At 40.8% G+C, this 25,934-nt stretch overlaps 1 protein-coding gene across 1 annotated transcript; it reads right to left on the minus strand.

The window, feature by feature from the left end:
- Window positions 1–226: 226 nt before the first annotated feature.
- Window positions 227–24,041, minus strand: CDR2 (cerebellar degeneration related protein 2). Its single transcript, XM_058569928.1, has 5 exons — window positions 23,766–24,041; window positions 15,684–15,796; window positions 3,799–3,947; window positions 3,377–3,541; window positions 227–2,163 (listed from the first exon to the last, which is right to left on the minus strand). The coding sequence occupies exons 1-5, from the start codon at window positions 23,842–23,844 to the stop codon at window positions 1,299–1,301; spliced, it is 1,371 nt and encodes a 456-aa protein (XP_058425911.1). The 5' UTR covers window positions 23,845–24,041; the 3' UTR covers window positions 227–1,298.
- Window positions 24,042–25,934: the final 1,893 nt, after the last annotated feature.

Consider the following 25,934-nt stretch of genomic DNA (forward strand, 5'->3'; position numbering starts at 1 on the left):
ATATACAGTATATAAATTTGAAAATGTTTTTTAATTGTATAGTAATTTTAACAAATGTTTATCAATATGAGCAGAATTTGTGCTATTACACAATCTTAAGGACCTGTTTAAAAGAAATGGAAAAAAAAATTACTATCAAATCTTCCTGGAGACACTGGGAAAAAAAAAAAGTGGACAGATGATTTTAACAATGAAATGGCTTAAGCTTAAAACCACAAGCAACAGATCCATTTGTTCATTTTCATAGATAAGTTTTATTTGGTTTTTAGAAAAATATATACAATTACTAGAACCTCAGTTCTCTTAAATAGTTTTAAATTAAAAGTATGCAAGTGAGAGGGTGAGTATATTTCCACAGTCAGAACATCAATACTGTTTAATAAAGTAGCAGATCGGAGTTTCTGCAGCAAGTCAAAACCATTTATAGGAACGACAGGAACTGAGCAAAAGCAGCTTGTGGCTGGCAGGTCAGCCAGCTCCGACAGCACAATAGGAGTAAGGGGTTTGATCTTGCCCCTTTAGTTTGGATTTAAGAAAAGAATGAAAGATTTAGATATTTGCCTGTCCTAACCACTGTAATTTTGAGTGAAAACATTTGAATCTGGGGGTGGACACCCTAACAAGCTAACTTGGTTATACTCGAGTTTGCCCTTTCCGTTTGGTATTCCGTTGGATTTAGATGTATTAGGATTACCTGTCAGTTGCAATTCAACTGGTAGCTGATGTAACAACACTCAAAGGCTTGGAGTATTTGTTAAGGTCATTTATTTTGGATTAGACCCCTGCTTTCTCCTGAACATTCTTCTTAATGAATTCATAGTATCCAACAGTGTTTGCAAAAGATATTTCAGTTTGGCAGCCGTCTCACTTCAACATAGTTTTGAGAAGCAAGAAGGCAGTAAAAATTGCCTTAGCTTTGTTTCAACTCTGCCCTTTCCCCCCTATATACTATATACCATATATATACTATATGCTATAGTGACTCTGGGCCTACTTCTCCAGGAGCACACATCTTCCCTCCACTGGTTCTGGGGTTTTTCAAGGTATTGCACCCTAATCAGTGCGCCAGCCAGAGGCCAGTTTGTCATGGGATTTCCTGAGAAGCTTAAACAGAGCTGGATTATAGAACTGACATCAGTAGCCACCTTTTTTCTTCAATGTACACATGTGCTAAATAAGCAAAGCAATGAGGCAAACATCATGAGCAACATTAGTCTTTGGGGTCTACAAACACTTGTGTGAGTGAGAGAGAGAGGTGATAGGAAATAGGCAAATTAGTAGCAGAGCTGGAGGTTCAATTAGGAATGGGAAGAGAGAGATCGGTATTTCGTTCTCTGTTCATCTATTTCCTGCTTAGTCTTTTTGATGCAACTAAAGATCTCCTTAAAAAGCGCTTTGTATTCCGGAGGTGTTGTGGGGGTGGGGGAACCGAAGGGCTCCAGGGTAACTGAGGCCAGTTCCCAGCTGCCAACGCTGGGGTCAGGCTGGGCATTCACTTCAGCTAGGTCCTTGACCGGAGCCCTAGAGGTCTGCACAGCCTTATGGGACAGGGAGTCCTCTTCCTGCTGGCGCTTCTTCAGCAGCTCTTCATACTTCACCTTCAGGGCGCTGTACTGAGTGTCCACCTCATGCAGAAGGGAGATGCCCCTCTGCTTCACAGCCTTGGCCCTCCGGATGCAGGTCTCCTCGTGGCCCTTCACGATGTCACCCCCTGCCAAGCTGCTTAGCACCGTCTCACTGCTGCTGCGTTTGAGAGGCTTTCTCTGTGCTTCTGGCACAGTCAGGAACATCTCCTCCAGCAGGCTCTGGCTGGGCTCTTTGAAAGGGACAAACAGAGAGTCTGGCACCAGCTTCTCAACCCCATTCACAAAAGGATGCTCTGACTGCAACATCTGTCGCATCTCTGCCACTTCAGCCTCCAATTCCAGTGCCCGTGCTCGGTAGGCATCCGTGGCCCCCAGCTGCTGTTCCAGTTCACTGTTCTCCTTTAGCACAAGCCCATATTCTTCCTCCATGGTCACCCGCTTCTGCCGCTCCAGGCTCAGCTGGGCCTGCAACATTGTCACTGTTTTTTTCAAATGCTCGTTTTCTTCCTCATCAGGACTTTGCTGACTTTGCAAGGAAGTGATCTTCTCAGCAAACACATGATCATACACAAAATGCCTAGAGGAAAAATGTTGAAAGAATATATTACACAGGCCAATTGAGAATGAAAAGAGGGAGAGTGATGGTTTTTTTTCAACTCAGTATTTTTGAGGAGCTGTGCTAGTGACCGATTTTTTGTCTGTTCCACGTTAGAGTGGTGGCTAAAATGAAACTGTGTGAGGCTGCCAAATAAACACATGTAAGAAAACATGCCTAATTTTTTTTAAACATTGAAAGTACTACAAAACACCCATTCCCAAAGACCAGTAGTATGACTGATACCTCTCAAGGCAATGAGAATGGCCCAGTGTTCTCAACCTTGGCTGCAGATTAGAACCACCTGGGTAGTCTTAAAAACTATTGATGCCTGGGTCCTGCCCCCATAGATTCTAACCTAGTTGGTCTGTCACTTGGACTTGGGTTTTTTTTTTAAAGCTCTCCATGTGATTCATAATATGCAGCCAAGACTGAGAACCATTGCTGCAGTGATTTTAAAGCAGGAATGTACATCAGAATCACCTGGGCAGCTTTCTACCCACACCTAGAGATTCTGATTCAGGCCTGAGGGAGTCACTGGTATTGCAGTTGGAAAAACTCCACAAGTAATCTGACGAACAGTCAAGGTTTAGAACCACCAAACACAGTCCCGGGCAACTTGTAACTGTATTTATTTGTGTGATTTGCTTATCTGCCTCTTCATGAGACTGAACGCTTCATGAGAGCAGGAACTGTGTCTGTTTTGCTTACTACTCCTCCTATTGGGCATAGCACCTGCCAAACAACAGGTGCTCAATAAATAGTTCTTAAATAAAAATTCAATCTCATAGCACTAAATTGTAAAGGCATTTCTGTAGGCAGAAAAACTTCTGTTTGCCTGGATTTTTGTTTTACTGAAATTTGAATTTTTTTCTTCACTGTAATGTGAAATATACCCCCAAAATCTATAGTCTATCAGAAGAACTGCATATTATTTTTATGTAAGATATAATGCATTAAAAGCACTGAAATAAATGCTCCCAAGACTTTCAAAAATGAGTTTTCATAGAATTATTAATACCTAAGAACTCTGTAATTTTTATGTTTAAATTAAGTGGTTTTGTTCAAACCACTGGCAGACTAATAGCCATGTGGCGCTTCTTAAAACGGTACTTCTAATCTATGGGAATCCAGAGCGTGTCAATGACGTGAGATGCTCTCCTGCTTGTAAATGCGTGGAAAGGCAGGTTCTTACTGGCGAAGGTCATACAGCTCTTTCAGACACAAGAAGCTGGGTGCCGATTTCTCCTGGTCACACTTTCCCTGGCTCCTTCTCCCTTGGCCAGATGACTTCAACTCCTCCACTTGGCTCTGGAGGTGATCAATGTTGGTTTGTAGGCATTCGATTGTTTCAGTCAGACTGTGAGGAACAGACAGAAGTCAATCGCTGCTTGTCATATTAAATTAAGGGCATAAGCAGTGAGGAGAGATTAGTCGCCAGACACTCAAACTGGGTTTTTGTAATTGGAAAGGACTTCTATTTAATCTCTAGTCTCCAAAAAGAATTAAATTAAACCTTACCCCATATTCACCCAACCCACTACAGTCACGTTCTTTTCTAGTTTATACTAAACGACTTCCCCCTGGTGCTTCCTTAATGGAATATAGAAAATTTACCTCAGAATCTTTTGCTGTGAGGCCTTGCTGTCAGCAACTAGCTTTTGATTTGTTTCTTCCAGTTCCCGTGCTGTGACATCTAATTGCTCATAAACCTTTGCATGCTGTTCATTCATCTGCCGTAGAAGCTCCACCTGCTTGGTCAGATACTGTAAGAGAAGATGATTGTGACCAGGCTGCACATTCAGCAGAAAAGACACCTGCAGAGTTCCAATACCAATTCTCTGACTGTCCAACTCCAACTGAGTTCCTACAATTCGATTCAATTCTGACACCAACTATCTGGAGTTAGTGACCCCACAGGTTATAACAGTTCAGTCCCACAAAATGGTCCTTATTTCAGATGCCAGTTTCAAGTCCCAGGGGCCACCTGTACTTCCAACCAATCAGCTATAAATTTGGGGGTTCCTATGACCTCCCTTCAGGTTCAATAATTCACTAGAACAACTTGCAGAACTCAGAACAGCACTTTATTTACATTTACTGCTTTATTATAAAGGATACAACTCAGGAACAGCCAAATGGAAGAGAGGCACAGGGCCCGGTGTGAGGGTAGAGAGTAGTATGGAGTCTCTATGCCCTCTCTGGACACACCATTCTCCCAGCACATCAATGTATTTGTTCACCAACTTGGAAATTCCCTTAGCCTTGTTTCAGAGTTTTATTGAAGCTTCACTGCATAGCCATGATTGATTAAACCATTGGCCATTTGGTGACTGAACTCAATCTCCAGCCCCTCCCCCCTCCCCAGAGGTTAGGGGATTGGGCTTATAGTTCTAACCCTCTAATCACACAGTTGGTTCCTTCTGGCAACCAGTCCCCTCCTATCACTCACGAGATTCCAAGGGTTTTAGGAGCTCTGTGCCAGGAACTGGGGACAAAAATCAAACATACAATTTTTATTATACCACAATACCAGAGGGATTTTTTTTAATGGAAAGAAGAACTTTGAATCCCAGTTGAACTACTTGTCTTAATAGGAATTGAGTACAGGCCATCCTTTAAATGCTTAGTTCCCCTAATGCTTACCAATATCCTGTGTATTATGAGGCTGGTCTACTCTTATAAAGCACATAACACACATAAAATTAATACTCAATAGGAAAATGTAAAGTGAGATATGATAATCCCACAAGAGAAAAAGCATGGAATACATGATCAGTGTTTAAGCAAAAATATCATGTTTTACAGAAATAAGAAAGGCTAAGGTGGAGGACTTCAGATGATTTTCACTTGGAAAAAAATCGATTTTTTTTCTCTGAGTGAGCCATTCTGGACAAAAAATATAGAAAATAACACTGATTTAACCAGAAAGACATATTTTAGCTTAATATGATTCAATGACTCGTTATTTTTTAATTCTGTGAGAATGTTATCACCATAATCCTCCTTATTTGTGAGAAATTTGCCAGATTATTTATTTTGGTACTGCTAAGACTGCTTTCTAAAGGCCAAGGATAAAGGGGAATTATCACAATCTTAAAGCTTCAGTGTTAAGTTACCTTGCTTCCCTCCCCCACTTAACCCCACTAAAGATGCTGACACACAGAACATATTCCAAATGAAATATTCATATTTCTCTGGGGCACAACTAGAAAGAGGAAAAACGGTAGGTTTGAAGCATTACCGATGATCAAATGTAACAGACCAAAGACATGACTTTAGAAATACTTTTTGACCCTTTTTATACAATCTTACAAGTATTTGCAAAGCTAAGAGACTTCTTTCAAAGAATGGGCTAAATGATTTTCAACGGGCTCTTTAAATGGCATGTGACAGAACTGAAAAAAGTATACATGGCCTTTTATCAAATCTAGTTACATAACTTGGTAGCAATGTGTTGAGAAAACACTTAACTCTCATAACTTAGACTTTCTTATCTGAAACTCTTTGGGCCAAAAGTGTTTTGGAAAATTTTTTAAATTTTAGAAAGACAACATGGCACACACGCCATACACTTGATAAAACCCCAGCGAGGTCTGGGCAGCACTTTGTAATCAAGCATTGATATTTCTGAATCAAAAAGTATGAATAAAGATTATAAACAGGCTCACATCAGTGCAGGGCAGGGTTTGCTGCCAAGTGAATTTGCTGCAAACTTAAGAAAAAAATGTCGTTCTATAGAGCCTTTTGGGTTGGAAATTGACAATTGAAAATAAGGAGTTGTGGACCTGTTAGTACCTACCTTGTAGGATCGAAAGTATTAAATGAGATAAGTGAGCATACACATGGTCCCTGTATAAGCCTGTGTTTATTTTTCACTCCTTCAACCCCCACAGCTTCTCCTAGGAGCATGCCCTTAATCCTGCTCTCTAGCTAGCAATGTCATTGTAGGTTGCTGTCACTGATGAAAATGTGTTCAATCTCTTAGGAACATTGGAGTGGAAAAAAGGTTCAGAATACAGAAATATATACAATAGCTGCAGAAATTTTGCAAGCTACTTTATATCAAGTCTAAGATCTCACGTATTCTTTGGGACTGATTCACAACAATCTTAAAAAAGGCTAATGCATAGACCAGACACTAATTATTAATTTACAACAGGAGCTGCCCAGTGACTAGAATATTCACCTCTGTAGGACATATCTGCCCCATAAACGGCAGGTGAGAGGCCAATTCCCATGGAAGTCTTTTGGTGGGCATAGGATCTCCTAGAAATCTTTTGGTGGGCATAGGATCAGAGAAAAGAGACGGCCTGATGGGAGGCAGCGGTATAGTAGCTAGGAGCATAGGCTTTGGGGTCAGAATTCGGTTTGAAGTCCTGCTTTGCTATTTCTAACTGGGTGACCTTCGGCAAGTAACTTAATTTTTCTAAGGCGAGATTGCCTCATCACCTATCTCTCAAGGCTGTTGTGAGATTAATCTATGTGAAGGGTTCAGCATGGCATGTGGCATATGGTAAAACTGCCCAATAAGAGATAATTATTGTCATCTTTATCTACGGTTATAGTTTTTAAACTTGACACATGCTAAGATTCATCTGGGGGAATTATTAAAGTATATGAACCTGGGCCCCTTTCCCCTAAAATTCTGAGTCAGTAAGACTGGGGTAGAGCTAGGATTCTGCATTTTTAGAAAAAATTCCAGGTGGTATTAGTACAAGTGGTCCACGGATCACACTTATTAGAGAAATGCTGATCTTGGACATGGAATATCCCGGAAGTCTCCCCTCCCTCAGCCCAGCGTCTCTTTCTCTTGGGTCTAGGAGACATAAGCATTCACTTGGATCAACAATGATTCTTAAGCTTAATGTTTAAGATTTCCCTTCTTACGACTTAGTTGAGTTGCAGTTGTTCATTAAGGTTAGGTTATATTTTAACTGTATCACAGTAGCATTCTTTACCGTGTTATATTTTGACAAGTTCTTACAATCATAATTCCCTGAAATTACATACTAGTTACCTTAACCTTGAGTGCTCCTTCCTAAATTCTCAGTCCATTCAAATACTGACTCTCTATAGATGGCTAAGCTTATCTACATTTTAAAAACTTTTTATTATGGATAATTTCAAACATACATAAATGCAGAAAAAAATGGTTTCATGAACCCCCATCTTTCCATCATCTAGTTTCAAGAATTATCAACACAGTCAATCTTGTTTCATCTCTACTCTTCTACTCTCCTCATCTCCAATCATTTTAAAGCAAATCCAAGACATCTTAATTCAAGTATACATATTTATATTTCTAAGAGATAAGACTTTTCACTTTAACTACAATTCCAATCATAACTAAAAAAAAAAACACCCCAATAATTCCTTAATACAATCTATTATGTTTCAGCATTAATGTTTTCCTGTCTCTTAAATGGTTTTTCCAGCTTCATGTGTTAACTATTGATTCTTCCTTATTTCACACTCAGGGGGTGAGTACCTTTACCTTAAAACTGTGGAGATGCCTCACTCTAAGGCAAGCTCCTGCTTCCTTTAGAGCCTATACCCTACTCTCCCCTCTCCCAGAGGATGCGCTTTTCCTTGCTGGTTTTATCTAATCCAGCAGTTCTTAACCTGGGGTCCATGGATAGAATAGAGAGTCTGTGACACTGGATGGGGGGAAGTTACATCTCCATTTTCACTAACTTCTAATTGAAATGTAGCATTTCCTTCAATTATGAATGGAGGCAACAAACCACCAGTAGTATGAGGAGTACCTAGGACTTCATCACCAATAGAAATCACAGATATTTTCCTATCATATGTTGGTGGTTTGCAGAAATCTTGATTTACTGGTTACACTCAACACTGTCTGAAATTACAGTTTTTAGATTGCCATTAGATCTTGGTATTTAATGTATTAATAAAGAAACACACATTACTATATCACGAATTTATTTTTTTCAATATTTTGATAGGCATTTCAATATAACAGATTCCCTTTGTAATTCTATGTATTTTAAGAGGATCATCACAGACTTCACTAGCAAGCCAAAGGGACTGACAGCACAAAAATGGTTAAGAACTCTGATTATCTTTTAGGCCTCCATTCAAACAGAACCTCTTCAGAAGCCTTTTTTTTTTTTTTTTTTTTTGTGAGGAGATCAGCCCTGAGCTAACATCCGCCAATCCTCCTCTTTTTTTTTTTTTTTTTTTTTTTTTGCTGAGGAAGACGGCCCTGGGCTAACATCCGTGCCCATCTTCCTCCACTTTATATGGGACGCCGCCACAGCATGGCTTACCAAGCAGTGCGTCGGTGCGCGCCCGGGATCCGAACCAGCGAACCCCGGGCCGCCGCAGCGGAGCGCGCGCACCTAACCGCTTGCGCCACCGGGCCGGCCCCCAGAAGCCTTTTTTTTTTGTGTGAGGAAGATCAGCCCTGAGCTAACATCCATGCCAATCCTCCTCTTTTTTGCTGAGGAAGACCAGCCCTGAGCTAACATCTATTGCCAATCCTCCTCCTTTTTTCCCCTTTTCCTCCCCAAAGCCCCAGTAGATAGTTGTACGTTATAGTTGCACATCCTGCTAGTTGCTGTATGTGGGACGCCGCCTCAGCATGGCCGGACAAGCAGTGCATGGGTGCGCGCCCGGGATCCGAACCCTGGCCGCCAGTAGTGGAGCCGCGCACTTAACCGCCAAGCCACGGGGCCGGCCCCCTCGAAACTCTTAACATAATAATAGACAACCCAGTTGCTTACTTGTTAATGCAGTAGTCTTTCTAACCCTCCTTGAAGAAGGCAAGCCCCTTACATATCTAGTCCATTTAGCACAATTCCTGACACACAGTAGGGACTAAAAGAACATTGGCTAAATGGCAATTTCTAGACCTCTATTCACAATAGCTATCGTGCTCTGTACCACAACTCAGACTGCTGAAATGTCGAGACTTAACTGAAAGATTCTGAGAAGGGCTTTGGTTAAAACCCTCTTGGGAAAAGGCCCTATTAGCCACTAATTCTCTCCCCTCTGGCCCCATTTATACATTATTTCTCTGTACTTATTCCAGCTATTATGTGGGCCCCAAGCTGTTGCCCCTTTTTAAAGATATAATGTTCAATTAGAGTTGTGGCCAACACAGAGGAAACAAGTCAATATACAAATAACTACAAAGAGGCTATTTAAAAAACTACAGTAAGTCTCCCTCATTTGATATATAAAAACCTGTGATAAAAACACAATGAAACCAGTTAGGAAGAATTTGTGATATTTTGGTCTTAGAGGACTTGGCTTTAAGGACAATCTAAACGGCAGTGAGCTTGTTTTCACACGGTAGGAGTTTAATCTTATTAAATCAAAACTAATCAGAAAAGCCCTTCACTTCTCCAAGAATCTGTGAGAGGTCACCTAACAAAGGAGTCTGACTAGATTGGTCGGCAACTTAAAAAAAAAATTATTAGATCTTTCAGCAAGTTCTGATATAAGGCCGGAGAATCAGAACTCTGTGCAGTCAGACACCGCTTTAAGGCTTGGCCTCTAAAACTTCAAATTAGTATTTATCAAATTTTTTCTGAATCTAGAAGAAAATGAGTTAGCTTATTTTGTACCCTTCATTTAAAGGTACAGATATGTTTCTAACGCCCTGGTATTCTCAGTTCAGAATCTTTGATACAGAGCCTCAAATGAATCTGATGGGACTGCCAACACCCTAAAATTCAAGTGCCAAAAAGAACCCAAGTACAAAAGCATCTGCCTTATTATACAAAGGAAGACATTTAAGCAAAACAGTGCGGGGGGAGAGAATATGGGGGTAGCAAAAACAAAGAGAAAAATGTCAACTTATAGGCAAGGGTATTAAAGTTTAAGTTCCATGGCTTATCTCACACGTGTCTTGGAATTGGCACAGAATGTCACCTCAACTACGAGTACAAGGTTGAGGTTATACACGAAAGCCATAAATAGGCCACCTTTACAATTGAGGCAAACCTTTGAAAAAGAAAGGCCAGCAGGATTATACTAACACCTATCTGCAATTGTAGAACCCTGACATGGAATGCAGGAAAAGGCAGACACAACCCCAACTAAAAACGCATAAGGAACGGAATGGAAATTTGGCTTTTATGCAGTGTTGAGATATCTTTATATTAAGGATTATAGCACAATCCTCTGAATTTGGTATCAAAATGATCTTCCACAACACTGAAGAAATATTTCCTATTACCTTTGAAAAATCTCTTTCCCCTGATTAAAATATTATATTTCCCCTGCAGGAAAATTAGGGAGAAGAAAAACAAAAGCACGAGTATGAAAATAAAACCCACTTATAATCTCACTATTAAAAGCTTGGCTTGTTTTTAAGATTTGTTTTCCAGTAATTGAAAAGGATTTATTTTTTTCAGAATTAAGATTCTTTCATTACTAAAATTCTTCAAACATGGATAAACTGTGCAGCAATTTACACTGTCCAAAATATATGCATTTAACATCATCTCATGCCCTCAGAACAACCCTGTATCAAGGTAGTGCCAGCATTCTCATCACCATCACACAGCGGAGCAAACAGGATCTGAGAGGTAATTCACACGCCTAAGCCTCTAGCTATTTGTTGTAGAATTGAAGGCTTAAATCTGAATCTTCTAACACTGAGGCCAGAGCTCCTTCCACTTCCTTTAAAAATCTCCAGAGGTGGAAACCCACAGTTTAGGAATTATTGGAAGTGCTACTGTAAACTGCTTATCTGTCCTCTGTTAAGATACTGATTTCAACAAGTATTTATCGATTATCTTACTCTGTGTGAAAGACCATGAATAAACACAGCAACAGCTTCAATGCTGCAATGGCAAATCGGGTGGGAAGAAGAATAAAACAAATCAAGAAATACGTATAATATATAGTAGAATATTGATAAATGTAGTAAAGGAAGCACAAAGGCTTTAAAATTTCCCAGGAAGACATGAGCTCTTGAAAGAAGGGACGCCTTGAAGGCCAGATTACTTTGAGTGGTAGGGAAAACTGCTGTGGGGATAATGCAGGTTTCCACGCACAGAAGCAACAAAAACACAAGGCTGTGGGCTGCTTACATGACTGTAGGAAACTTTAAGAGAATCCAATCGTGTTTGATGGTGTCAGATCTCATTACTCTCCAAAGCTTCTCTCCTCCCCCTCATCCAAGAGAGAAATACTTGCTCTGAAATCTTAAAAAATTAGATGCTCAGATTAACACCGAATAAAAGTCACAAGGCTGTCGGCATCTCTGAAGCCAATCATTACTTTCAATAGTTTATTTAATCTTTTTTTAAATTAAAAATGATGCCTAACAAAATACTGATCAATTTTTATGAGGATTGTTTGAAACCCACTAAATAGTCTTTGAAAGCACACTTGTAGTTCTACTTACAAAATACCTTTTGACAATTTCCAAGTTGTCTATTTCCATAATGAGTCACAGTTTTGGGGATTTTATCCTAGCATTTTCACCAGTTCTGCACTATTCTCCATCCACTCTGAGCACTTTGTTTCAAGACTATTTTTCTGGACTGTCATTAAAATTTCTCTGGGTTGGTGGGATAAGACACTATTTGGTTTTCAACTATATATTTTTCTAAATTTAAAAAATGATCGTGTATTACTTTTCTAATTAGGAAAATTCCCAATAAACATTCTGAAAAGTTAGTTTAAAACTTGTACAAGTGATTCCATTCACATAAAGTTCAAAAACAGGCTAAACTAATCTAGGGTATTAGAATGCTGGTTAGTCTGGGTGATGACCAGAAGAGCAGATAATGTTCTCATTTCTTATCTGGGTGCTGGTTGCATGGGTATGTTTACTTGATGAAAATTCACTGAACTATATACTTAGGATTTATGCTTTTTTTCTGCATGTATATTATATTTCAATAAAAAGTTTACTTAAAAGAGAAAAAAATTGACATAAGGTTTGAATTAAGGAAAGAGCCCTTATAAAGTTTACGGGACTCCTGAAGGTTGCAAGGATAAGAGGCACATAATGCAGGGATCATCTTTTAGTAAGGAATTAAGCTCTTTGGCCGCCTGGTTACTTTTACAAGAGCATCAGGCCTTCTTTGTTTTAGACTATTGGAAAGAGACCTAGGAAGTCTATGTTGTGATTAGTAAGTATGCCCAGTAACAGATTTGAACCAAGCAGGCAGTAAGGCTGTTCTGTGGGAGTCTTCTGGCTGGTAAGTGGGCTTAGCCAGCACGTCCATGCCATCACCCCATTTCGTCCCATCCCTATTGACTTTCATGAAGCAATTTGTAAAAAGAAAGAAAGACGAAAGGCAACTGTAATGGCAGAGAAGAAATCTAAGACAGTATTATTCTTAGCCAAATAACAGCTTTAGATAAAGAATAAAATGTTGAATGCTGCAATACTTCGCTCTGTGAACACAGGACCACGTGCACTACTGTAGAAACAAGAGATGCAGGAAAATGTTTTAGGAAGTACTCCAGTCCAAATTTATTTGAAATACTTATATATGTATTTAATTTTATATTTATTTAGTCATTAAGGTCTGAACTGGATACTTCATTTCCATTATGTTTTGCAACATCTTACGGAAGACATTAGATGGTGGATTGTTATTTGTAGATTTGGAGAGAATCTCAAAGATCTTTGGATCTTTTCAGAATCTCAATGATCTGTCTTAGCTTAATTATCCTCAATATCACAGAAAAGAAAACAAAGGTACAAAGACAAGTAACTTACATCATAAAGCAATTGTGTTTATAATCTCCTACATTAACAAATGGGCATCATTCTCTTATTTATACAAATATTTGGACTTTTTTCATCTATACTTGAGAGATATGCTAAAATAAATATCAGTTATAGTGTTCAGTTATAGTGATTTATAGCTGCTTTCATAGAAAACATCAATACAATGTGTTAAGACTATGTTTCCACCCAAATAGAAATAAATATAGATGACAGTCTTCACGTATATGCCCCAGGACCACTCTATGAAATCTTCTAGTGAGTTGAGAAACAAAATATGTGAAACAAAGCAGGAATGAGTTCCTTGACCACAAATGACATTTGGCTAGTTTAATAGTTTAAAAACGTCTGGTTTTTCTGCATTTTTAGGTTTCTGACAAACCCTACAAGTAATTACAGTAGTCCCCCCTTATATCCTCGGGGCATATGTTCCAAGACCCCCAGTGAATGCCTGAAACCGTGGATAGGACTGAAACTTATGTATACAACGTTGTTTTCCTATACAGTCATGCATCACTTAACAACAGGGATACGTTCTGAAAAATCTGTGGTCTGGCAATTCCATCATTGTGTGAATATCATAGAGAACCCAGATGGGTATAGCCTACTACACACCCAGGCTATATAGTACTAATCTTATGGGACCACCATCGTAGATGTGGTCCGTTGTTGACTGAAATGTCATTATGCGGCACATGACTGTACATACATGATAAAGTTTAACTTATAAATTAGGCAAAGTAAGAGATTAACAACAATAACTAACAATAAAACAGAATAATTCTAACAATATACTGTAATAAAAGTTACCGTAGATCTTAGCAACCTCAGCATATGATTTTTTTTTTCTTTCCTTATTAAGTTTAGAACTTTCACCTTTTCACTTAAAGGAAGCACTTTATGGTTCTGAATTGCCAGCATCGCTACTCTTGTGCTTTGGGGCCACTACTAAGTAAAATAAGGGTTACTTGAACACAAGCACTGCGATAGTCATCTGATAATCGAGATGGCTATTAAGTGACTAACGAATTCCTTATTTCTGGTATTTTCCATTTAATATTTTCAGCCTGCAGTTGACCGTGGGTAAATGAAACTGCGGGAAGCGAAAGTGTGGATAAGCGGACTACTGTAAACTCAATTTCTGGTATGGCATGCTCTAAGCTCTTTTGCTGTAGAATGTGCTAAAAACGGTAGCTGGTGACCTCAATATCATTACCAGATATACCGTCCCAGAATTATAAAAGTATATTACAGTCACATCATTGGCTGTATTCATAAAACCTGACAAAGGGGAAGATCTATTGTATACACCTCAATTATGGCTACAATGTAAAATTAAGAAGATTGAAATTATGAATTGCCTTAGTTTTGATGATAGATTTGTGTTCAAAAATTGAACTTTGTATAATTTTGATTGCTCTGAAGTCAAGGACTGTGTAATTCTACTTTGAATTTCTAGCACCTGGTTCAGTACATAATCAGAGCTTAGTAAGTTCTGATCATGATGAATTGCTTCACTTTTCTAAGATCTTTTACATCTTTCTGCACATAGACACAAGAGTACTGGTTGTACCATACCAATTTGAGGGGAAGGAGTTGTAATTTAAGCGTAAAGCTTTTTTAGGGGTGGCAGGAGTTTGGGGCATGGAGAAAACTATTCTAATGGGACAATTGCCTGGTTAATATCTGTAATTACCATCTTTACAGTCACATGGCCTACACATAACTGGGCTACTTGAATGGGACCATTTACAAGATAGCACCTTCCATTTTAAAGCCCTATTATAGCATCTTTCATTTTTATTTGTTAGACTAGGGGAAAAGTAGTATTTTAATTTTAAAAATCTACTAAAAATGTAAACAAATCAAGATCATAGCAGGGAGAAAGAAACATCTATGAGTAATTCTTTGAATGCTACAAGGAATTTGTACTACGATTTTAAAAATTTTCATCTAAATCCCAATTTAGGATGGTGTTTGACAAGGGAGAGATGCAACCAGGGAGGGGGTAGACAAGGACATTCAACAGTGTAGGTAGTTTTCTTACTTAAGCTGGGTGGTGAGTACAAAAGTGTTCACTGCATTATTCTTTTATACCTCTTTGCATATCTTAAATATTATATAATTCATTTTTTAAAAGAAAAAAGTGAAAAACTAAGCATAATATTCATAGCTTTATTTTGCTTCACATACTGGCAAATACTGGACCATTTATATACTTCTAGTACACTTTCCCAAGGGCGAAGAGAGAAATCTTTTTCATCACTCAGACTTACATGTTCAGAAAGCGTAAAGAAGGTAGAAATCAACCTCCCCCCTCCGCCGATGGTTTTTATTCTCAAACAAGTCTGTGTTAGAAATTAAACGTTGCTTTTTTTTTTTTTGTGAGGAAGATCAGCCCTGAGCTAACATCTATGCTAATCCTCCTCTTTTTTTTTTGCTGAGGAAGACCGGCTCTGAGCTAACATCTATTGCCAATCCTCCTCCTTTTTTTTTCCCCCCAAGCCCCAGTAGATAGTTGTATGTCATAGTTGTACATTCTTCTAGTTGCTGTATGTGGGACGCGGCCTCAGCGTGGCCGGAAAAGCGGTGCGTTGGTGCGTGCCCGGGATCCGAACCCGGGCCGCCAGTGGCAGAGTGCGCGCACTTAACCGCTAAGCCACGGGGCCGGCCCTAAACGTTGCTTTTAACTGCAAGTGCTATTTTATCAGAATATGATTGGTACGACAGCAGCACCATGCCCCACCTCAAAGTGTAACTCACAAAATGAGTACATTACCTCAATTTCCTGTAACTGCTCCTGATTGGTTGTGTACATCTGCTGAAGAGAATCCTCCAACTCTGTGTTCCGATCCAGTAACGTCTTCCCAAGCTCAGCAGCAAGTTGGAGATCTAGCAAAACAAGTGAATCTTACAATAACGCAAATGATCTCACTTCAACATTTTATATCATTCAGTCCTTAAAATAAGAACGAACCGAGACCCAACCCAACATATAAATTTTAAATCAGATCCCAACGGAAGGTGGAATGGCATTGAAGGAAACCCGGGTTCTACTTAAAATTCCGTTGAACTGAGGTCCTCTACAGGTAACGTATTCTCTCATGTGCCCTTACATGTCAGACGTGAAGAACACCGATCTACTTTATGGAGGTGTATTCACTAGTCCAGGAATGATTATTCAGCATTGTAACTTCTAAGATCATAATTATTTGCTAATGGACTGGATTTATTCATATCCTGATTATCTACTTTTTTGGATGGACCCTTGAGTCAAAATACAAGCAGATGTTTCAATAGTCTCTAAAGTTCCATGAAATCTGGCTGCTGTGAATGCAACTATCAAAGCAAAGTTTGTTGTTATAGGTCCTGGCACCTCGTGAGGGGGCTAAAAATTAAGTCAAGAAAAGGAAAACTACATCAGTAATAAGAACGTTGCCCCAGGTCTCCTCATTTTTTCTATTTCTCTTCATGTCCTTCTTCAAGATGAGCAAACCACACAAGCAAAGCAATACAGTTTCTGAGGCAATTATGTGTCCTAGCTCATACTTTCACTTAGCATAGAGCCATATCTGTATTTTAAACCTCATTTTTCAACTCTCTCTCTTCTTAGGCACATAAGATAGGATTTGTTTAGATTATATGCAATTCCAGAAATAAAAACTTAATGATACAAAAAAGGATACTAGTTCTAACATAGGTAATTGAAATACTTATCTGCACAGTAAATTTCATGGAGAGGTTCTTTAATATAGTGGGAAATGCACTGAACTAGTAGGAATGTCTGAGATCCAGTTCCGACTACCATTTACCAGGTTAATACTTTCAATATGGTGACTTTAAAGGCCCCTACACTTAGTATTCTTGTCGAGAGAGATGACTGTCCTGTCACTATAAGATGATTGTGCAAATCAAATGAAAAACACATAAGAATTTTACAAACTAAGCTGCAGCACAGAGGCAAAGTATTATCAGTATTCATTGATTCACAAATGAATGTTTTTATTGCTAAGCACTATGCTAAGATTTGGCTATAGAAAGATGAATAAAATGGATGAAGTTCTTGCTTTCCTGACACTCCCAGATTAATGGCGGAAGCCAGACAGCAAACAAATAAACTTGCAACTGTGAAACACTATTCCCTCATACATGCATGCATACATTCAATAATACCAGACACCATTCTAGCACTAGGGATGTAAGAATGAATTCAGCTAAAACATTCCCTGCCCTCATGGAGCTTATATTCTCTTGGGAGAAAGAGCATGAAAATATATAATAGATAGTGGTAGGTACCAAAGAGAAAAAATAAAGGAAGGAAGGGAGACAGGAAGAGTGTGGATATGGGAGGTGGAAATTTAAGAACATGTGACAAGGGTGACATGAGAATCAAGATGTGAAGAAACTGAATAAGTGACCCATGTAGATCTATCTAGGGGACCAGCATTCCAGGCAGAGGCAAAACAAGCGCAAAGACTGTGAGGAAGCATGACTGGAGCTAATACGGAGGCCAATAAGGCTGGAGCAAAGTAAGAGTGTGTGTGGGACGGGGGGACTGGGAGCGGGGTGGAGTAGGAGACCAGTAGGGCTCCAAGGTTGGCCAGCTTGTGTAGGGCCTAACTAAGGAGATGAAGATTTTGGCTTTTACTCTGAGTGAAATGGAACCCAATGAAGCCTTCTGACAGGATCACTCTGGCTGCTGTGTTAACACATTGAAAGGGACAAAAGTGGAAGCAGGGTGACAGGAGGATACTGCAATCATCTGGGTGAGAGAAGATGGTGGCCTGGACTAGAGCAGCCGAGATGGAGAGAAGGGGTAGGATTCTGGATATGTTTTGAAAGTAGAGCTAAAAGGATTTGTTAACCAATTGGATATCGAGTGTAAAAGTGTAAAAGAAATGAAAAGAACCCCTGGATTTGGTGATAATGAACAAAGGATCTATTTTAGAAAGAGAGGTCACAAGGACAGTCTCTCTGAGGAGACATTTTAGCCAAACCTAGAAGGATGAGAATCTCGCCATGTAAAAGCCAGGCACAGACTCTGAGACAGGAAATAACTTGGCATATTCTACATCCCAACAAAAAGCCAGTGCGATAGAAGCATGATGGGGAGAGTGGTATGAGATAAAGTTGGAAAAGTAGGCAGGGACCACAGATCATATAACATTTCATAGGTCATGGTAAGGCAAGTTTGAATTTTATTCTAAGTACTATAGAAAGTCATTTCACTTAATGTTATAAAAAATATTTATTATGAAAACAGATTTCTTTACTACATATGATTTTTAAACTTAATTTTTAGAGGTTGACAAATACGGTTTAATGTTCATTCACTACTACCGATATTAAAACTTAACCTAGGATAAGCTGGTAACAGAAAAGCAACAACTTTTGTTACCTCCTACTGTCCATTTGAGTGCATAATTAGTATTCTACTTGGTTAGTTTTCCCTCATTAGGAAAAAACAAAGCAGCAAAATCTACCATACACCACTCTAGCTCATTTTAAAACATTTTACACCCATTTTAAATAAACTATAATGTATAGTGTTAAAATACATTCTCTCATGATGTAAACATTAACAATGTCTATTAACATACTTAAGACTTCAGGTAACAAGTCTATGAAATAACATCCTATATTCACAAGACACAAAACCTTCACAAACAGCTCAAAGCATTTAAGAGACAGTAATCTTTATATCTTTTCAATGTATTTAGCCCAGTTTTTCAGATGACACAACCTGAAGCAGAAAGATGCTAAATGACCTGACCAAATCTACACAGTGAGTCACAGGCAAAACAAAAACTACTGTCAACATGTTCTAACTTTCACTCTCACACGATTCTCTACTTTACCATCCACATCTACACAGCTTTAAGGCTACTGACAGGGATGTCCATACATTTCTTTCTTTAAGATAGAGAGTACTAATTTCCCTAGGTGAGGTACTTAATTTTGTCACTTCTTTTCATAGATGGCAATGAGAAACTAGAGTTGAGCTTTTTAAGGTTTTTACTGCCTGCTCTGCCAGTGAAAACATATACAATCCCAGGCAAGTTAATATCTTGTTTTCACTTAGTGAAAAACAACTATGTACAGCTGAAGATGTTCCAGAAATAATTATTTTGTATGCACATGGTGTGTAATGTGTATACACAGCCCCACACTGAAGCCAAGCCACCACACTGTGCTAAAGATAAAGACAAAGCATATACACATTACCTAGACATCACTTAAGTCTCTCCTGGCCTGTTGTAAAGTGGTGAGTAATTCCTCACTGGGAAGGACCAGACTCACCAAAGATGTTCTTGAGTAGCAATCAAAACCTGAGCTGAAACCTCTTCCAGAATCAAGACTAACTTCAGACAATCTTCAACTATTTTCATTCAGTTAACGAAACTACCTGTGTTACTTAATACGCAGCCAGGAGCAGCTTCCCTGCTGCTGCAGAAAGAGATGCCAAGTATACACTCCTCCAGTAAAAAACAAACAGAAAAGAATTTGAGACTTGTCCTTATCTCCTGAAGTCTCAGGCTCCTAAATATTTCATAGGATGTTTAGGATAGAATTCTGGCAAGACACGTCTCAACTACAAGAAAGTGCCTGTGAAGTCACACTGTATAATAGGATATTACTTCATCTGTTAGTTTAAAGACAAGGGTCTTTTTTTGGTCTTTAAAAAAAGTTCGTTTCCTGTTGTGTAGCATCTGGCTTCCATAACCAAAAGGAGCCAAAAGCTGGCAGGAAGCCCAAAAAAGTTTTCTAAATAATTAGTGGGGGGAATGGGCGAGTATTCAATGTCTTTTATTATTATATTTTTAATTAAGGCACAAAAGAAAAGGAAATAATATAGTTTTGAAGCCTTATGTACCTGTTCTATTTTCCAAGAAGGGTTTTCATTAAGAGGTTGTCTTCTGTAAATCCTATTGAACTGGCCTAGGCTGCCACTAAAAATACCACAGATTTACTGTAGGCTTAAAACTGCAACTTATCAATACTTTCATATGTTTAATATTCTATCACTAATCAGTCTTTGCAAGTTACAATAATCTATTTTCATAGCATAAACTGTTAGCTTTAAACAGATACTCCACTTAGCCCTATGTTGAAAATTAGCTCTAGCACCGTTTCTTTCTTTCTGAAGAAAAGAATCTTTCTTCCAGAATTCTGAAAACTTTAAATCCCACTGCTATATTTTTCTTATTTTACTTCAGTTTTTTCAAAAAAGTATGAGGACAACATATTCCCATGTTAGCTGTAGTCTGTAGCAGTAATTCAATAATACTAAGGCTGAAAGCTTTTCCTATTACAAAAGTGAAATGCGTCATTTGGTGATGCTTCTGTGTAACTCCTGTTGCCAATGTTACTATAATTGGGAAAGCAAAAAACCTGAACATAAACATCAAGAAAAATGGTGTCAGTTTTAATGACCCTCCAAGCAGTGATTCAGCAAATTAGTTGCACACAAGGAAAGCGTACTCATCTTGAAAAGAAGCAGAAATCTTAGGATTCCTCTAAACTAAGATTTCATTTGCTGATCCACATTATAGAAACCTGAATCCTTATTCTAAGCTTGCACAGCTCACCAAACGACAATTATAATAGCAGCTGGTCTAAAAGAAAACCCAGTCTCTGAAGTCTTTCCACCTTGTTCTCAGGGACATACTTCAAAGCAAGCGCCACCATTACCTGCACAGAAGGCTCCTGCTGTCCCACAAAGGATCTTACCCACAGAGATCATTGTCAGTATTCTTACCTCGCCAACTCAGTCCTCTGACAAAAGACAGTCTCCTCATCGAAGTGTTGTGTGAAAGCAAAGGGTTCTCTCCTTCTGCCTGCACACAGCTTTACACATTTCTTACAAGGCATGAATGGCAGACCAGAGCCTCCAAGGTTAGATTTTTTTTGTGTGTGTGTGAGGAAGATTAGCCCTGAGCTAACACCTGTTGTCACTCTTCATCTTTTTGCCGAGGAAGACTGGTCCTGGGCTAACATCCGTTCCCATCTTCCTCTACTTTATATGTAGGAAGCCTGCCATAGCATGGCTTGATGAGCGATGTGTAGGTCCGTGCCTGGCATCCAAACCTGCAAACCCTGGGCAGCCAAAGTGGAGCACCTGAACTTAACCAGTATGCACTGGGCTGGCCCGAGGTTAGAATTTTTCAGCAATTTTAATTTAAAACGAATGCCCCAGCAAGCTTTGATACAAAGACTCAATCTACTTAAATAACGCTTCTATTGCAAAAGGAAAAAATTTTGTAGTGCTATGACTTTGAGAACAAGATCTTAAAAAGTTGTTCTAGCACCTCTCTCCAAATAGGGCTCGCTCAGTAAATTAACAGTGAGGATGTTAAAAAATGAACAGATGCCTGCACTTGATAAAATCCAGCTAGATTTGCTTATCAATCTGTTTAACAGGGCAGACCTGCTCCTAAACTTTATTCAGCAGGAAATACCTACTGAGGGCCTACCATGTGCCAGGCACTGTAGTGGGCACATACCAGGAGGCAGCATCTCCAGGCTTCTCTAGCCAACAGCTTCCTAGACCGTCAACTCCATGAGTAGGACCCTACCTATCCTATCTCGTGGATAGGCACTGTGGCCCCAGTGCCTACAAGAATACCTGGCATAGAGTAGATAATAAATTTTTGAGAAATTAACAAAATTTTAAATCCATTAGAAGTTTAGGAGTTCTTTAACATATAGTTTAACAAAATTCGGACAAAGATATCCTTTTATTCACACTGCAGCCTTCATTCTTCTACAGGCTATATTCACAAGTTATGATTGTTGGAATTTCACATCTCTTCTTACCCCATACACTTGGTTATGACATACAGGTTATGTCAAAGTCCATTGTGATAATGGACGTAAAAGTCTTTTGAAAAGCAGGGAACAAATTCCAAAAGCAAATTAACATTAAGGAGGTTTGGACGTGTGCTCTTTATGGCTTCAATAAGCTTGAACACCTGATGACTTCATTTTCATCAGAGGTTAAAGAGTTCCGCACGTAACCCCACCACGTTGCATTTGCTTCTAAGTAGACTGAAATATTACAAATGGTTGTTTCTAACAACCTCCCACGGGGGAAAGTGCAGCGTGGACGAAGGTATCCGATGGAAGAGAGCCACGAAAACAGTAAGCCTGTGTGAGTGCCTCAGTTCAACAGATATTAAAACTGAGCTTCTACGATGTGTTAAGTATTTTGCTAGATTCAAAACAATGAGCCTGTATGGACCCACGCCTCTCAAATGCAGGAAAGAAAAACATTTAGCTTTGATTATACAAACTGCTTAATTTATTACAGGCAAATGCTGCAACTGCACAGTGGCTGCTCCATTAACCCTGGAGAAAGTATCAAACTAGGCCATCAATCCTTATGGGGAATTCTGAAAACAGGTTTATTAAATGTAAGACAAATCTGTCTCGCAGAGAACATGATGGCAAATACTGCACTGCGGCCGCGAAATAACTTCGACTATATAAGCGTAAGGGTGAACAACTTTGGTTTCAGTGACTGTCCATAGCATATGGATTTAGAAATCATCTTCTCCCAAAAGAGGTGTTTATCTTCCTTTTCTGAACATGAGTCATTCAAGCCTACATTCTTTTTCCGCACCCCTTCCCCCTAAGTTCAATGGTTAGCCTGAACAAACATCATGGTCATTTACTACTCAACTAAATGAAATGTTAAGTTTCAGAGCAAGTTTGGAGCTGAAAAAATTGATTTACACAGAATTGCAGAAACAGAAGATGCCTGGAGAAATTCCTGAGGATTATTCAGTGTTCAGTATAGTGGTTCAGAAAGTTGGCGCTGGAGTCTGAAGTGGAATCCTAGTTCCCCGATAACAGTATCTACTTCCACCTCCCTAGTTGTTGGGAGCATTAAGTGAGCACCTGTTGTAAAGGCCTGTCAGTGTTTGGCACATAAAAAGCGTTCCCCAACTGCAAGTTCCTGCTATTAATATGAAAAAAAAAAAAAAAAAAAAGAGGGCTGCTCTAACGTTTTTCTCTGGAGACACAGCATCATCAAGAAATCCAAGGCAGGCCAAGATCCAAATGCTTGTGTTTAAATAAAAAAGCTGGAGTGCAAACTGAAGGAGGTGGTAGAGGTAGAAGTGTCCTCAAGTCATTTTATTTGGCATCTAAACTAAGCCTAAGCAATTTTTTTTTTTAAGAGTCTAACATCCAACTGAAGAAGCTGTAAACCGGATGGTAAAAAAGACACAGGATTTGGGCACTCCTCATTCTGAGTGTGTGGGTTCAAAAATACTCGCTCCCACACTTAACTCGAGGGAAGTCACTTAGCCGTTTTAGCCTCCGCTTTCCTCATCTGGAAAATGGGGATACTAAAAGTTACTCTCTCACCAACAGAGCTGTTGTGCGGACTGCGTGTGTGCAAAGGGTTGGGCACGTGCCACACGGGACAGCTTCCCCCGCCACCTGCAGCCGCTCCCACCCGGCGCGGGGTGGGACGACTCCCAGCGGCAGAGAGGCCGCGGGCCGAGCCTGGTCAGGGTCCCGCAGCTCTGCCTCCGAGGAAGGCAGTAAGGGTTAGATCAGCGAAGCCGGGGAAGGCGCTCCAGACAGTGCCTGGCGCAGCCAGCGATCCGCGCGCAGCAGCGATGATGGGGATCACCGAGCACAAGCCCGGGCCCCGGCCCCGCGCAGAGGCTTCTCTCCCGCGGGATGGGCGGGCGCGGCCGGTCCCAACGCCAGGTGAGCGCCAGACTCTCCCGGCACCTGGCACCTCTCGGCCTCGAGCAAACGCAACTTTTTACCAGTTTCGCGCCCAGGAGGAGCCTCCCCAGCCAGGCCGCCCGCCCGCCCGTCGTCTGCGGGGCGACTGCGCCCTCACCTTGCTGGAGGTCCTGGTGGTCGTACCACGGCTCGTCCTCCTTCATCTCAAACTCCTCCACCAGGTTTTCCGCCAGCATCTCGGCCGGCTCTTCCGGGGGCAGCGGCCCCCGCCGCCGCCGTCCCGCCTCAGCCGCTGTCCCGGGCGCTCCGCCTGTCCCTCCCTCCTCAGCCAGAGCGCCCTCGGGTGGGACGCGCCGCCGCCCGAGCTCCCCCGCGCCGCCCGACCAGAGCCGCACGCCGCGGACCGGCTTCCCGACTCGCCTCGCGCCACCCACCCGCCCCAATGGCGCGAGCGCCGCGGCTAGCGCCCCGAGCCGGCTCCTCACGCCGCAGCCGGGCCCAACGTGGCACTTCGGCAGGACCCTCCCCGGCCGGGGCTGCGATTCAAACCCCCGGCGGCGCCTCGACCAATCGAGAGCGGGCTGCTGGTCGAGGGGCAGCGACGTCGCCCAATCGCGTGTCAATGCAGGCCCGCGGGTTCGCCCGGCCTCGGGGACAAGCAGCCAATGGCGGATCTGGAAGAAACAAAGAAGGCGGGGAAAAGGCGAAGGGGTGCGGCCGAAGCCCCCGCCCTCTCCTGCGTTGGGACGCTTCTGGGAGTGCGTTGGTGTCGCTGGGTTGTGGAGGTGGCGGCTTCTGCAACGCCTGTAGTGGGTGTGGGTGTGGGGCCGCCCAGCCAGTAGACAGGTTGCGTGGGCCTGAGGGGCTGGAGTCCGGCCTCGGAGCAGTGGGACGTTGTCGTGAGGTGTCCTTCGTGCAGCCAGGAGGCGCGAAGGGTGCCGGGAGCCCGATGTCCGCTGCCCCGCCTGCCCCTTCGGGTCTTCTGACTCCCAGATTTGATGTCGTTGATGCGGGGAGATGAACAGTCGGTGGGAGTTCAGGGCTGTTAGCAGTTTGCTCCTTGACATCTGAGCCCTCACCTCCAATTCTCTGGGAAATTGTACTCGTTCGCTGTAAAACGGCTGGCCCCAGACGTACTTGAGAATCTGGGGGCGGGAAGGGATGCAGTTGAACCTATCTCCTTAGAAGAAAAATTGCGAGCATTTTTGCGTGCGATATCTAAAAGACTCGTAGACTACAAGTTAAGCATGTAGGTCGTGACGTTGCACCTGTAGAGAAGAGAATGAACGCAGCGCTAGCCCTTGATGGCCGGCAGAGCAGTGAACGCTTCTCCCCACAGACATGACGGTAACCACTGTTCGTGGGTTGCAGCTTTTACCATCATCATGCAGACAAAGCCGGGAAACTCTTAAATAGTGACAAACCACAACGTCAGTGTTCTCAACCTTGATGTAAAGGTAAAGGTACAGCTAATAGAAGACAGCAGTGCTCTCTTTTATAGTAGAATGCCAGCCAAGAAATGTAGAAGGAATAAAGGTGTTAGAAAGTAATAATCATAATGAAAGAGGAATGGTAAACTCAAGAATCCCTTTCTTCCGAATCCAGGTATACTAAAAGACAAAATGTTACTGATCTACATTTTATTGCTAGGTTAAAAAAGAAGAAAGCTAGGTCCCCTATAAAGCCTCTACTGCCCTAGTTGTCAATATTCAGGTAGAGATATTAGTCCAGAGCCAAAAGAAAAAACAACTTAAAACCAACTGTCTTAATTTAAAAATAAGTCACTACAGATAGAGCTGTTTGGAAGGAGAAATGATGGGATTTAGGATTTGTTGATGTCGATTTGTGGAAGATGAAGGGTTAGAATCATGCATCTGACCTTTAAGAGACTTCATCTTCCATAGTTGCTGATCCGCAAGATTGAAAGTGCTGGCTTTTTTCTCCATGGCAAATAGCTCATTTAATTATATATATAAAAATATGTACTCTTTTCTGATGCCATAGTTATAAGGATGTTAAATAGCTCATTTTGATTCCAAATCAGATGGGAAAGTGTATTGAAACGTTAACATTCTCAAAAAAAAAAAAAAAAAGAGAGAGAGAGAAAGATCTGGAGAATTAAAGTTATTGATAGTTTAAAATGTCAAAAAACAAAACAAAACAGGCTTTAAGCCTATTGTTGTTAGTGGGTTCTTTTTAAGGACACTATTTGGGGAAGCTTTTTTTTTCCCTGGAAAAATCTTGAACAAAAATTGCGTTGAAAAAGACATGTTAGCTTTCAGTGCTAGAAGCCCTGCTTTGGAGAGGTCTTGATCATTCTTTGAGA

This window comes from Diceros bicornis, chromosome 26 (assembly GCF_020826845.1).
Source record: "Diceros bicornis minor isolate mBicDic1 chromosome 26, mDicBic1.mat.cur, whole genome shotgun sequence".
Lineage (NCBI taxonomy): Eukaryota > Metazoa > Chordata > Mammalia > Perissodactyla > Rhinocerotidae > Diceros > Diceros bicornis.

Coding starts and splice junctions, on each gene's coding strand:
- CDR2 (XM_058569928.1), bottom strand. CDS start 23,844: ATGCTGGCGGAAAACCTGGTGGAGGAGTTTGAGATGAAGGAGGACGAG. Junction 3,542..3,798: donor TCACAGCAAAAGATTCTGAG/GTAAATTTTCTA, acceptor TGTTCCTCACAG/TCTGACTGAAACAATCGAAT. Junction 2,164..3,376: donor GAGCTGTATGACCTTCGCCA/GTAAGAACCTGC, acceptor TTTTTCCTCTAG/GCATTTTGTGTATGATCATG.